The 15,148-nt window shown below is 32.2% G+C and overlaps 1 protein-coding gene across 1 annotated transcript; it reads right to left on the bottom strand.

The window, feature by feature from the left end:
• Positions 1-11,522: 11,522 nt before the first annotated feature.
• Positions 11,523-13,578, bottom strand: LOC124845277 (30S ribosomal protein). The gene is made up of 5 exons (XM_047322346.2): positions 13,292-13,578; positions 13,011-13,157; positions 12,660-12,908; positions 12,071-12,179; positions 11,523-11,931 (listed from the first exon to the last, which is right to left on the bottom strand). The coding sequence occupies exons 1-5, from the start codon at positions 13,544-13,546 to the stop codon at positions 11,801-11,803; spliced, it is 891 nt and encodes a 296-aa protein (XP_047178302.1). The 5' UTR covers positions 13,547-13,578; the 3' UTR covers positions 11,523-11,800.
• Between the last annotated feature and the right edge of the window lie 1,570 nt (positions 13,579-15,148).

Genomic DNA, 15,148 nt, shown 5'->3' with positions numbered 1-15,148 from the left:
ACAAAACTCTACTAGTTTTCTCTTTAAACTATGTGATAATCAATTTCGATAAACTACATGAAAATTTCCTTTCCAGAGAGTGTGTTTCAAGAATCATAAAACATGTAAAGCTACTTGAGATGAGCATTTGTTGGAGCTGAGATGAACTTACTTAGATGGTAAACAATCTGAGTAATATGCGGTCTTGTGTTGGTTAAATAAATCAGTTTTCCAATGAATCTTTAATAAGAAGGATGAGGCAACACATTTCCAGCATCAAATGCAAGTTTGACAATATGATTCATAGGAGACACAATAGTGACACATTCTATCTACTAGTGTTCTCTAGCAAGACTAAAATACATTTGAGTTGATACAAGTGTATTCCAATTTTATTTCAAGCTGCCTCTAACCAAGAAAATATGCAGGATCTCTAAGATTTTTAATTTTGAAAGTGCTATTAAAAATATTAGTTATAAAATGATTTCAATTATGGAATTTCCAACAAGAATACTGTCATCAACATATACACTACTATGAAGTGTTAGTGTTGTTAGTTGGTTTCTGAAATAAAGAATTTGTTAGTTGGTTTCAGAAATAAAGAATGATCATTAACAAAGCAATTATACCATTGTGAAATAAGAAAATTAGATAGATTTTCATACCATTCTTTGCTAGCTTGCGGAAAACCATGCAAAGATTTATGTAACATGTCCAATAGAAGCTCTACGCATACAAGGAAGAATGAGCATGTAAAGTTCTTCACCATATAAAAAAGCATCACTACAATTTAACTGTTTAAGATGTTAATTATTAGGAACTAAACTCGTCAATTTGGATCTCCTCACGTGATTTGGTCCTATTCCACATAGGGTTGGGTCAGAAAAAATCAATATAGGATAAAAAAATTCCATTGAAAAAGTTCATAGAACCAATATATCCACAAAAGTCTTATGGGTTAGGATCAGTCCATGAACCTTCTTTTCAGATAACCTTCTTTTAAGAGAAAATATTCATTTGAATACAAGAAAAAAATGCAATTAACTCTTAAATTGTAGCAAATCTCAGTACTTTTAATTTGTCAAATAACTGTATACAAACATTTTAGTCAAACTAACATAGACTTTTTAAAAAGTTTCAATAATTTGATTGCTAGCTTATATAGAAAAATTATGGAGCAACATAAGACATTGAAATCCTTATAAATGATTAAACATATTTTCAAAGTATATAAAATAGTCATTTAGTTTTATTGTGCCATCAAAAATAAATAAAACATCTTAACTTAAAAGTTTAAAATAATGAATTTATGAATAATAAGTTTATGATTTTGTTTTATTATATGTTATTTGTTTTTTTTTTTAATGTACGACTTAAATTTATATTTAAAATTTATCAATTATTTATTTCTTTTAATAATCAATATATATATATATATATATATATATATATATATATATATTATAATAAGTATATATTTAGAAATTATAAAAAAAACTTTAGTGTGAATTTTATTAGAATTAATATGATATTTTTATATTTTGACTAGATTTCATATTTTTTTCTGTCATATATAAAAATGGCTTAATACCTGTTTTTGTCCCTCTTTATAAGGGAAATGTTCAATTTCGTCCTACCTTTTTCAAAAAGTTCAATGTGGTCCCACTTTGTGAAAAAAGTGTCCAAGTTAATCCTTTTTGGTCACGGCGTTAAAAATTTAACGATCCTGTTGCCAGCGTGGACTGATTGTGCAACGTGGCTTTTTACCTTCGTAATGTGGCAATGACACAGTGTATTTCACTAAATTTCACAAAAAGACTCTGAGTTAGGGTTTGAATATTCGAAATCGTGATTTGGGGATAACCATCCTGGATGAATGGAATCCAAAGAAGTCGAGTGCAGAGCCTCCAACCTGGACGCTGAAGATAGTTGGAAGGATATTGGAAGATGGTGTAGACCCTGATCAGCGTTCAGATGTCCACTCCTCCGTATCCGAAGTTTTCAGCTTTCTTCAAAAGAGTAACCATTTCTTTAGATGTAAAGGCCAGGAAGTTGCAAAACCCTAATGACCCTTCTTTCTTTCACTGTGATCAGCCTCTTCAGAAAGTATCTGGAGAAGAAAAGATGAAGTTTACAATGGTTTCGCAGAAAATATCTTCATATTTATTGCCTCCACAGCATATGATGTGATGGTTGATGTTCCTTTCCCAATTCAGAGGGAGTTGTCTGCTTTATTGGCTAATGTGGAAAAGAACAAAGAGATTGAGACATGGGAAGAAGCAATATGTGGAATCATTACAAAAATTCATGAGCACAACAGGAGACGGTCATTCTTTCTTGGTTTCACTCAATCGCTAGTACAATTTATTAATGCATTGATTGAATCGCAAAACAGGGATCTGAAACTTGTTTCCGGAGAACCTAGTCGCAATGCAGAGAAAGAGCGTCGACGGCAAAATTACACTCTCTGTTCCCATCACCTGCTCTTCAAACCCTAACTCTGAATTTTTTAATCACTGCCACTGCCACGTCAACTGCCACGTTACGCAGGTAAAAAGCCACGTTGCACACATCAGTCCTAGCTGGCAGCAGGATCGTTAAATATTTAACGCTGTGACCAAAAAGGATTAACTTGGACATTTTTTTCACAACGTGGGACCACATTGAACTTTTTGAAAAAGGTAGGACGAAAGTGAACATTTCCCTTAAAAAGAGGGACAAAAACAGGTATTAAGCCTATAAAAATTTACTACAATGTACTACGTAGTGCTTTTTTTTGACATATATAAAAATTTACTACAATGCCTACGAAATTGATAAAATTAAGAAATAAATTGTAGTCAATAATTATATTAAACTATATATTATATATTTTATTTAATAATATAATAATAAATATAATATAAAAATATTGATTTAAATATAATAAAATTATATTATAACATATTAGACTTTCTAATAAAATTTATAATTTTATATGTGTACATAAATAATATATTATTAATTTAAAATATTTGATTGTATTTATATTCATGTTATGATTTATATATAGTAATAATTGCTAGCATAAAACTGAAAAACAAAAATTTTGATAATGTCTCAAAGTCAAGTCTTAAGTGTAGGAAGATCTTCATAAAGAATTTTTTTATGCTACAATTTTTGTAATTTAGTGAATTGATGTATAAGGTATGGCTTATATTTGATTATGTGTATTGTTTACTTTAGGTTGCGTTAAAAACCGTTTTGAATAAGAAAACCTCATTTATACCCAAGATAATCGATTACCACTTATAATAATCGATTATCAACAATCAATTATGATTTGCAATAATCGATTACCACGATATGAGAAGTTTCAAGCATGTTTTTTTACCGTTGTGCATTCATTGATGCATAATCGATAGTGCCATGTTAGATGAAATGTGAAGAAGTTTCAACAAAACTCTACCAGTTCTCTCTTTTATCTATGTGATAGTCCATTTCGATGTGTTTTGTTCATTCATGCATAACTTGATTAGAGGTAATTTGTATAATAAACTAGTTGTCACAATAAAGCAATTTTGGTCTTTTGTATTCGACTTTTAAATCATTAAGATATGTAAGCTACTGCAGTTCACAAGTTGTTGTAACCTCTATACTTAACTTCAGATGAACTTCTTGAAATAATAGGTTGCATTTTAGAATTCCAAGATATGGAAGAATTACTAAGGTATGCTATATATCTAGATACAGAAGTTTTAGTTTCTACACGTTTAGCTCAATCAGAGTTCTAATTATCTTTTGAGTTGAATCTCACTATTAACTACATATAAAGTGCATTTTCCGAGACTGTGTTTCAAGAATCATAAAACATGCATAGTACTTGACATGAGCGTTTTTTAGAGCCGAGATGAACTTACTTAGAAGGTAAACAATGAGTAATATGTGGTCTTGTGTTGGTTAAATAAATCAGTTTTCCAATGTCAATGTTGTTAGTTGTTTTCAGAAATAAAGAATGATCATTAACAAAGCAATTATACCATTGTGAAATAAGAAAATTAGATAGGTTTTCATACCATTCTTTGCTAGCTTGCCGAAAACCACGCAAAGATTTATGTAACATGTCCAATAGAAGCTCTACGCATACAAGGAAGAATGAGAATGTAAACTTCTTCATCATATAAAAAAGCATCAGTACAATTTAACTATTTAAGATGTTAATTATTAGGAACTAAACTTGTCAATTTGGATCTCTTCACGTGATTTGGTCCTAATCCACACAGGTTTGGGTTAGATAAAATCAATATAGGATAAAAAAATTCCATTGAAAAAGTTTATAGAACAAATATATCCACAAAAGTCTTGTGGATTAGGATCCGTCCATGAACCTTCCTTTTAGAGAACCTTCTTTTAAGAGAAAGTATTCATTTGAATACAAGAAAAAAATGCAATTAGTTCTTAATTTGTAACAAATCTAAGTACTTTTAATTTGTCAAATAACTGTATACAAAGATTTTAGTCAAACCAACATAGACTTTGTAAAAAGTTTCAATAAATTTGATTGCTAGCTTATATAGAAAAATTATGCAACAACATAGAACATTGAAATCCTTATAATTGACTAAACATATTTTCAAAGTATATAAAATAGTCATTTAGTTTTATTGTGCCATCAAAAGTAAATAAAACATCTTAATTTAAAAACTTAAAATAATGAATTTATGAATAATAAGTTTATGAATTTTTTTATTATATGTTATTTTTTTTCTCTTTTTTAATGTACGACTTAAATTTATATTTAAATTTTATCAATTATTTATTTCTTTTAATAATCAATATATATATATATATATATATATATAATAAGTATATATTTAGTAATTATAAAAGAATTTTATTAGAATTAATATGATATTTTTATATTTTGACTAGACTTCATATTTTTTCTATCATATATAAAAATTTAACTGCTTTTTTTTCTGTCATATATAAAAATTTACTATAATGTCTACGAAATTGATAAAATTAAGAAATAAATTATAGTGAATAATTATATTAAACTATATATTATATATTTTATTTAATAATATAATAATAAATATAATATAAAAATATTAATTTAAATATAATAAAATTATAACATATTAGACTTTGTAATAAAATATATAATTTTATGTGTACATAAATAATATATTAATAATTTAAAATATTTGATTGTATTTATATTATGTTATGATTTATATATAGTAGTAATTGTTAGCATAGAGCTGACAAACAAAAATTTTGGTAATGTCTCGAAGTCAAGTCTCAAGTGCAGGAAGATCTTCATAAAGACTTGTTTTTATGTTAAAATTTTTTGTAATTTAGTAGATTGATGTATAGAGTGTGGCTTATATTTGATTATGTGTATTGTTACTTTACGCTGCGTTAAAAATCCTTTTGAATAAGAAAACATCATTTATATCCAAGATAATCGATTACCACTTATGGTAATGATTATCAATAATCAATTATGACTTGCCATAATCGATTACCATGAGAAATTATGAGATTTTTCAAGCAAGATTTTTACTGTTGTGCATTCATTGATGCATAATCAATTACCAGTTGCATGTTAGAAGAAATGTGAAGAAGTTTCAACAAAACTCTACTAGTTTTCTCTTTTACCTATGTGATAGTCCATTTCGATGTGTTTTGTTCATTCATGCATAACTTGATTAGAGGTAATTTGTATAACAAACTAGTTGTCACAATAAAACAATTTTGGTCTTTTGTATTCGACTTTTAAATCATTAAAATATGTAAGCTAATGTAGTTCACAAGTTGTTGTAACCTCTATACTTAACTTCAGATGAACTTCTTGAAATAGTAGGTTGCTTTTTAGAACTCCAAGATATGGAAGAATTACCAAGGTATGTTATATATCTAGATACAAAAGTTTTAGTTTTTATACGTTTAGCTCAATCAGAGTTCTAATTATCTTTTGAGTTGAATCTCACTATTAACTTCATATAAAGTGGTTTTCCCGAGACTGTGTTTCAAGAATCATAAAACATGAATTCTACTTGGGATGAGCATTTGTTGGAGCTGAGATGAACTTACTCAGATGGTAAACAATTTGAGTAATATACGATCTTGTGTTGGTTAAATAAATTAGTTTTCCAATGAATCTTTAATAAGAAGAAGGATGAGGCAGCACATTTCCAGCATCGAACGCGAGTTTCACAATAGGATTCATAGGAGAAACAATAGTGACACATTATATCTACTAGTGTTCTCTAGCAAGACTAAAATACATTTAAGTTGATACAAGTGTATTCCAATTTTATTTCTAGTGGCCTCTAACCAAGAAAATATGTAGGATCTCTAAGATTTTTAATTTTGAAAGTCCTTTTAAAAAGATTAGTTATAAAATGATTTCAATTATGACATTTCCAACCAAAATAATGTCATCAACATTCATTACTGTGAAGTGTCAGTGTTGTTAGTTGTTTTCAGAAATAAAGAATGATCACTAACAAAGTGATAACGATTGATTTCACCGTTATTTTGGATTCAATTTTGGTAATAAATGAACCCTTTTTGACTTAGAAACTTGCTTGTTCTCTTGTTTTTAGCTTGTTTTTGTGAATAAGAGAGTTGAGGTTATACTTGAGGATTTTATCACTAAATTCCCTTGATTTTGTAGGAAATTGGGATAAATTGGAAGAAGAGTTAAAATATCAAGAAGTTGGAACCTAGAAAGGATAGAAAGAGCACCAGAATAGAAGGCTGCAAAAGGTCGCAGGATGCTTGAGCGCCCTTTTCTGGGGCCCTCAGCGCAGGAGGTCTCACACCCACGCTTGTGCTTCAGTCTTCAAGTACCGTTTCACGGTTGGGTGCCCTTCCTAGGGCGTTGAGCGTCACTTCTCTCGTAAGCTCGCCTGGGCGCCCTAAGTAAGGGCGTTGAGCGCTTGCGATGTTGGCCCATGATCCAATTCAGTTGTATATACGGACTTGCATGTCCTAGAGGGGGTATCTTTTGACATAAGGGAGGCAAATTCAGACTCTTTCAGCTCTCTGGAGGCAGAATTGGATGCAAAAGCTCTCCTTTTCGGTTTTTAGGGTTTATCTTCCATTCTCCTTCCATTGTACATCTAGTTTCTCCATGACAAGGGGGAACTAAATTCATTTGTTGTTGGGGAAGATGTAACCTCTAAACTCTCATGTATTTGAGTTGATTCCGATTTATATATGCTTCTTTAATTAATTGTTAGGGTTATTCTTCTTTGCTCTATGCTTGTTATGTTTAACTCATTCATGACATGATTTTTGGTTTTCTTTGTTATTGACAAATACCTAGAAACCTAGAACTGGGGAATTTCTCCCAAGGGAACTATTGCCTAGACATAGGGATAGAACGCTTGGTTGTCTTAAGCTTTCGTTCGTAATGCAAAATTAATTATTAGGGATGCAAGACATTGTGGTATAGTAATTAAGGATAGGCTTCTTTCACCAAGACATCGGGTTCTAAGTAATTTAGAAAGTGACATTGACAATTAATAAAGAAGAAGAATTCTTATATGCATGAGAGTGATTAGGTGAAATCTAAACCCCAACAACATCTTCATCTCATAATACCAACATCATCACTCACTTTTGCGTTTCTTTTCAATTGATCAAAAACTGCATTCATATTTACTTTATTGTTTTACATTTAAAAACCCTAAATTGTTCTTCAAAGTCTTAATTAGCTAAGTAATTACATGACTGTTTAGTGCTGTGAGTCTCTTGGGAAACGATACTTGGTCTTACCATTTATTATTACTTGATACGATTCGGTACACTTACCGAGGTCTTAACAAACAATTATACCATTGTGAAATAAGAAAATTAGATAGGTTTTCATACCATTGTTTGCTAGCTTGTCGAAAACCACCCAAAAATTTATGTAATTTACATACCTGTCCAATAAAAGCTCTATGCATACAAGGAGGAATGGGCATGTAAACTTCTTCACCGTATAAAAAAGCATCACTGCAATCTTGTTTAAGTAGTCAATTATTAGGAACTAGATCTCCTCACGTGATTTGGTCTTAATCAACATGGCTAGAAAAGAGTTGATTTTGCTACTAAAATTATGCCTAGATAATGGTAAGAATTAGCATTATCAAATTCCCCCAAAGTTATAACTTTGCTTGTCCTCAAGCGAAAGTACTTCACCTAGAAAACATTTCAATTGCAATGGTCTAGCAACTCAAGCACAATTTCAATCAACATAACAAATTCAATCATGCTTGCTCAACTTGGAAATTACATTCAAGAAAAATAATATGGTATTAGCAAGCTAAACTTCAACCATGGTGCTCACAATTCAAAATGCACAAGATATATGTAAATAATAGATCAACAAACATGGCAACACTAGTGCAGAATTGGCCTTTAACGTCACCCCGTAGACGTCGGTCCACCAAATAATCAACGTAAATTATTGACCAGTGGTATTTTCGTAAATAAGTGGACATATAGATGTCTGTTAGGAGGGGCTCCAACGTTTATAATATTATACACATCGGGGCCCCTCCTTGCAGACATCTATATGGCTGACAGGGTAGGTGAGAAGTTATTTTTTCCGCCATATAGACGTCTGTTAGGAGGGGCCCCGACGTCTATAATATTTATAGACGTCGGGGCCCCTCCTAACAGACGTCTATATAGCTGACACAGGGTAGGTGAAACGTTCACCTAGATGTCGGGGCCCCTCTAAATCGACGCCTATAAGCCTCGCGAATATGAATTTTTAAATCAGAAAGACGTCATATTAGTTAGGGCCCCGACGTCTATACTATTATAGACGTCGGACCCCCTCAGCACCCGACTTCTACAGCCAGTTATACTGCAAAACGCAAACCCGTGAGGAGTTACGCTCACTGTTCATCGTCTTCCTCGCGTTTTCTCTCTGAGACATTGCATTTCCAGGTGCGTTTCCTCTCTTTTGGACCGTTTAAATTTACTTTTACTCCGATTAAATTACTCTTTGATGAAATATCTTCCATTTGAACCGATTAAAATTCGTTTTCGTTACGTTTTGGTGCAGTTTGTGGCATGTGCTTGGGCGGCGTTTTTGACTCTTTTTGGCTTATGTTTTTGGGCGTGCATTACTCCATTTCCCTGCATTGCTTTTTTAATCTGCTAAAAAGGTTAGCTTCTTTGTTGATAACTTTTTTGTATGCATGTTACTTTATGAAAGCTAATTACAAGATTACCTAGGTTGCAGAGAGCACCATTAGAACTATACTGGGATTTGAGAGTATTTGGTCTCCCCTCCCATGTGCCAGTATATGTCACATTGACTGATGCATTGGGGGTAATTGGGGGAGACAGGATGTTGAATATTTCCATCATTCAACTATGGTGCATGTAAGATACTTAATTTTGTCTTCCATATTAGTTTTATTTAGATTCCTAGTTTCTAACAACTTAACTTTGTTGTTTTAGGTACATGGACACAATCGTTGTAGACCAAGGTCGGTCTTCCATGTACGGACTTGTTGAACCTCAGACCATTCAACCTTCTGGTAACACACTTGAAAGCAAACAACATTATTTGCAAACATGGATGGATGAGTCAAAAAGAGATGTATACCTTGTGCTATACATTGATGGGTAGATGTTGTTATATGTAAAAGTTCATTAAAGTTTACTTAATTAGTTAATTAACTATTTGTGATTCGTGATAGGTCGCACTGGCAGCTGATGGTCATCATTCCCAAGCAATGTAAAATTATATGGTTTTGTTCGCTGCACAAGAAGATGAAAACTGACTTGAGAACCATGCTTCAAGGATAAGTGTTTCTCCAAAAATGACTTTGAATTTGATGTTCACCTTAAACCTTTATGATAAATATAATTATATTAATTTTACTTTGTGTTTTCAATCTAAATAGAGTTATTGGTAAATCCCGATGTCAACTAGTTCAAATTTTGTATCCAAAGGTTGTAAGTCATTTATACTTCTAATTCATTTTCTGTGTTACTGAATGATCTAAATTCTTGACTATTTAGTTTGTCATTTTAGTGTAAGAAACAGCTAGATTCATATGAATGTGGCTTCTATGTATGTGTTGGATTAAGACCATCATTCGAGTTGTCATTCCAGATGACTGGAATGAGGTAATGATGCATACCTTGAATACATTACAAATCAAATTCATCTTTAAACATATATAAAACCATAATGAATCTTTCTTCATTTTGCAACGCTTCAAGAGTACATCTCCTATACTAGAGGACACAATTAGGCAGATAAGGCAGGAGTGGACAACTTATCTTCTGCAAAGATGGAGCTAGAAACACTTATATTTCTTGTTGAACATTACTTTGGTTTAGTTTAAGTTTATATTTTGATAGTTTTGGTATTGGATTGTTTTTTACATTAAGTAGAACTTTTCTTTATATGAAATTATATATATATAACGATTTGTTATCATATAATGCTTGACAAGTTAACCCATAAGAAAAGATTGTTAATAGTAGTTGACTTACCTACGGATAAAAAGTCATAGGAAAGTCTAATCTTCTAATTAAGTATATCGTAGCTATTAGACTAGCTTTGCATCTATTTTTACTTCCATCAGCTGTGTTTACTTTTATATATCCATTTGGATCCTATGATATATTTATCATGTGGCAAATATTATTATTTTCAAGAGCCAGGATTTCTTCATTCATAGCTTTTCTCCAATTAGGATATTTGCATGTCTCTTTGTAAGTTTTGATTCACTATCATTTTAAATAGTGATTCATCCATGCTCCCACCAACAAACTCCAAGCAGATTTTTAGTACTAAGGAATGGTAATTGTTATCATCAAAGACATGAGAAACAAGACATTTGGCTGAATTTTCACTGGGATGCATATACAAACTACCGTGCATAGAAGTTGTTTGTTGTAATTCTTCTGCCACAGGAGCGAAAGAAAACAGCCAGAATGAAACAAAAGAAAAGAGACAATGAGAGAACAACAAGATAGCCAAGGCGCAGCAGAGATCTTATTCAAGTGTGACGGCGACCATCTTGAAGCTTGACAACACGCCTTAGATCCATGAAGGAAAAAGAGCAGAGAGAAAAAAGAAGATAAAGGCACACGAGAAGAAAAAGGAGGAAAAACTATTACTGATCAGTTGAATGCTGGATCTTGAATCCAAAAATAGGTTATATTGAATGTGAAACAGCATTCAAAATCTTACTTTCCATCATAACCATGCTACTAATGCCCTGCCCAAAGGAACACCATAATGCTCACATTAACCACATTACTTTCCATAAACATTCCATCCCTTGGAAACTCCACAGCCGTAGCTAGAATATTCACATATATAGGGACAGTGCACTTAAACTATAAAGGTGCTATCGACCCCTCCTCTCTGCCTTAACCAGCATAGCAGCATACATTAAAGATAATTCTGGCAGGTTTAGTTTATCACATACCCTAAACAAGTGTTTGACTGCCAAAATTTACATGATCACCTCTACACAATACGCAATAAAATTGGCTAGACGAACAATTAAATAAAACAAAAGGAGTGACAAATTATTGACTTTTCACGGTGTAATCTGAATAAGCAATAGACAAGAAACAGAACAAAACCAGCGATGAAATTGTGTGGAGAAGAGAGATTCTGGAAATTATATGCAAATACAGTGCGCACAAAGTGGTGCATCCCTTTCATTTTGCACTTTCAAAGATCAGAGACTACACTGAAATTGCCTCTGCACTGGCTCCAAGAAACTGCCATTAGTATCCGCTAATCATGTACAAGCTCTTATATATTCTAACAAAAACAATTTCTTGCAGGTGCATATCATTCTTTCAGGGAGGGTTCTACAGCTGGTTCAAGCACAACAGGCTCCAATTTCTCTGCTTCACCATTACCTTTGGGTATAATGAGTCCATATCCACCTTCTTTTCTTTTATACACAATATTAATTTCCCCTGAAGCAAACGAAAAACATTTTTAATTTCCCAGGATATAAAAAAAGATAAAGTAATCGTAATTAGGGAAGAGGTCCAAGAAAACGGCAGGAGAAGCACATCCAAACAAAATATAGATAAATATCCACTAATTTCTCACCAGTTTCTTCGTTTCGAAAACCATAGAAGTCATGATCAACATTTACAAGTTGCTCTATTGCTTCAGACACAGTCAAGGGTGGCATGTCAAAGTACTTTGTGCGAACAACCTGTTAAGACAGCTCACAATTTGGGTAGGAGCAATGTAAGGAAAGAGAGAAAAATCCCGTCTCATGCTAAGAAATAATGCATCTACTAGACCACTAACAACAGATAGCAAAGGAATTTAAGTGCAAGGTTTGAATTACTCATTGCAAAACATCATCAGAACAACCCTTCCAAACCAGACAAACCAATTTTAATATTATGTCTACGTAGAACTACTTTCACTTCTATTTCTAGAATATATCACAATCTAGCATTAAGTATTTTTGGGGGAAGGAAAGAGATGTACTGGTGAATATCTCAAACTTATTTTCTAGAAACAGTAATAAACGTGTACGAACCCAATTTAAGATATGCATAATCAGAAAGCAAAGCAAAAGCAGAACAGAGCAAACGAAGGAAGTAGGCATGACATGAAGCTGAATTTAAGTGTAGATATATGAAACTAAACAATAAGACCTAGCCGTGAAGTACCAACTACCAACCTCATCAATTGATTCTTCTTCCTCCTCTGGGGATAATATTTCATCCTCTACCACAGGTAATTGCTCCACCGGCTCCCTAACCTTCGACCTATTGAAACCCTTCATGTGGCGACCATGATCTGACTCCTTTTCCTTTATTTTCCTCAACTTTCTCTGAATGATCGATGATACCAAATCTATACTTCCATAGGTGCTTTCAGCGTCCTCCTCAGCCCGCAACACTCCGTGCCTCTTAGTGAACAAAGTCACCTAATACAAACCAGAATCAAAGAATTAAACCCACTTGGTAAATGTGTACCAATCACATCCCATGTTACCAAAATTAGTACTTGAAAATGAAAATAGGCTCACCTCACACCTACGAGTTCTGGGTCCTCTTCCAAATTCACCTCCTCCTCTAGTAGAAAGCCTCACATCAACCTCTCTCACTAGGTGAGTATGCTTCTGAACGGCCTTTCCCACCTTATCTTCCACATGCTCCTTCACAGCATCAGTCAGCTAAAAACCAAGATAAATAACTTATTAGGTTAATTTCAAGAAAACTGAGTTTGGTGTTTCAAAAATTGTTGCTTTTTAAAGAAAAAGAAAATGGGGGGCAACAGTGTGGGGGTAAACCCAAAACCCAAGCATACCTCGAGATTTTTACCCTGAATGATCAATTTGACGGAAGAGAGAGGACCGTCCCATGACATGCGAGCAGAGAGTGAACGGCCAGTGTTGGTTGTGGAAGTGGCAGCATATTTGAGGCTTACAGTGTGGCCCAAGAAAGTTGTGGAGAGGGTGTTGGAGAAGGGGTGTGGAGGTAGCAGCAGATAAGGTGAGGAGAGTGATGAGGGAAGATAGCAAGAGGGGCGAAGGGTGGTGTGAAAACTAAAGAGAGTGGCCATTGAAAAGAGAGTGGATGAAGGGAAATGAAGATGGAGGATTTTTGGTGAAGGTCTGAGGAAGCTGAACGAAGGGGATGATAGTTTGGAGCAAGAGTGAGAGTGACAGCATTGGATATGGGTTTGTCTCTTTCCTCTTGTCGGATGAGGATGAATATTCAAGTGTCACACGTGGCCCATTTTATCTGTAACCAAACAAATCTAAAAAATTCAGACATTAAGCATTGATTTCATTTCGTGATGTTCAAGTGATATTACATCACTATAAATGTATATTAATATAATTATTTGTGCTAATTTCTATAAATTTTTCCTGTTAGATCGTTTTTTGAGACGGATCTATAGAATTACTCAAATGTTAACTTGATTTGGTTGTAATTTTTCATTTTTGTCTTCCTTGATCATGGAACGAGTCTTCTTGTTAAATCAACAAAAAAAGAAAATTACATAAATAATAAGCATAAAAATAATTATTTTAAAAAAAATCTTATTAAGATGTACAAATCTCATGTATTTTAGTCAATATTTTGTTTAGATGAATTAATATTCAGATTTTTATTTTGTATATTTACAATCTAGTATTTGTATTTGTGTAATGTAACACATTAGGATTAATTAGTAATTGTTAGCAACAAAAGAGTTTTGACGACGAAGTTAAATTTGGAATTGATGACTAATAAAATTATTATTAAATTAAAACTTTTATTTTTAGCTATTTGTAATTATACTATAGATTAGTTTTTGTATTTTAAATTTATTTTTATCAATACTACCATAAAGGTATTTTTCAGAAAACACACTAAAATATTCATTATTATTTGGGATAATTATTATTATAGTAGAGATCAGAAATATAATATTTTTTGAATTAATAGATTATTATTTGGGATAGTCGATTATTTTAGAAAAAATACTTTGAAAAAGGTTTACAAATAATAGATTATCATTTGGAATAATGAATTATTCATATGACAGTTGCAATAAGACTTTTGAGCTTCTAACCTATTTTCGAATTGAGCTTATATATAACTTATTTTTGAGCTCTTCTAAAGTTACGAAATCTTAAAATTTTCTTGATAATTAAGTATTTTGTCTAAACTCTCTATATTTTAAGTAAGCTTGAGAAACTTGGTAAAGGAAATGCTAGTCTTAGTATGTTGTAGCACATCTGGTGAGCAAAATTTAGCTTGTCCATCCTTGTGTTTGTTAAAAGGAGGTGTGGTAAATATCTTGTCAATCAAGAAATGACTATTTCCAAACCTCTATTATACTTCACTTTGTAAATTGTTGGTTTATTTTTAGTTATAAGTTAATCCCTATTTTAGTGAGATTACTAACTGGACAATCCAATATAAAAATTATTATGCAAGTTTTTCTCCCTTATACTCTTTTATTTACTTTCTTATATTTGTCTTGATTTTTCTGTAATGTGAATTTATTTTTTAAAAGAACAAGTATAAGAAAGTAAATAAAAGAACACATCAATTAGAATAAACTTTTCTACAGTTTTTAAAAGAACCTAAATCCACATCATTGAGCCACGTCAATTAAAAAGACAGTTCATCGTGCCACGTCAACCACAGATTAACGTCGTTGGGTCCAATT

The sequence above is a fragment of the Vigna umbellata genome, chromosome 2 (genome assembly GCF_029865625.1).
Source record: "Vigna umbellata cultivar VRB3 chromosome 2, Vumbellata_1.0, whole genome shotgun sequence".
Lineage (NCBI taxonomy): Eukaryota > Viridiplantae > Streptophyta > Magnoliopsida > Fabales > Fabaceae > Vigna > Vigna umbellata.
The sequence above is the reverse complement of the archived record's forward strand: the minus strand, read 5'-3'. Positions and strand labels throughout refer to the sequence as shown.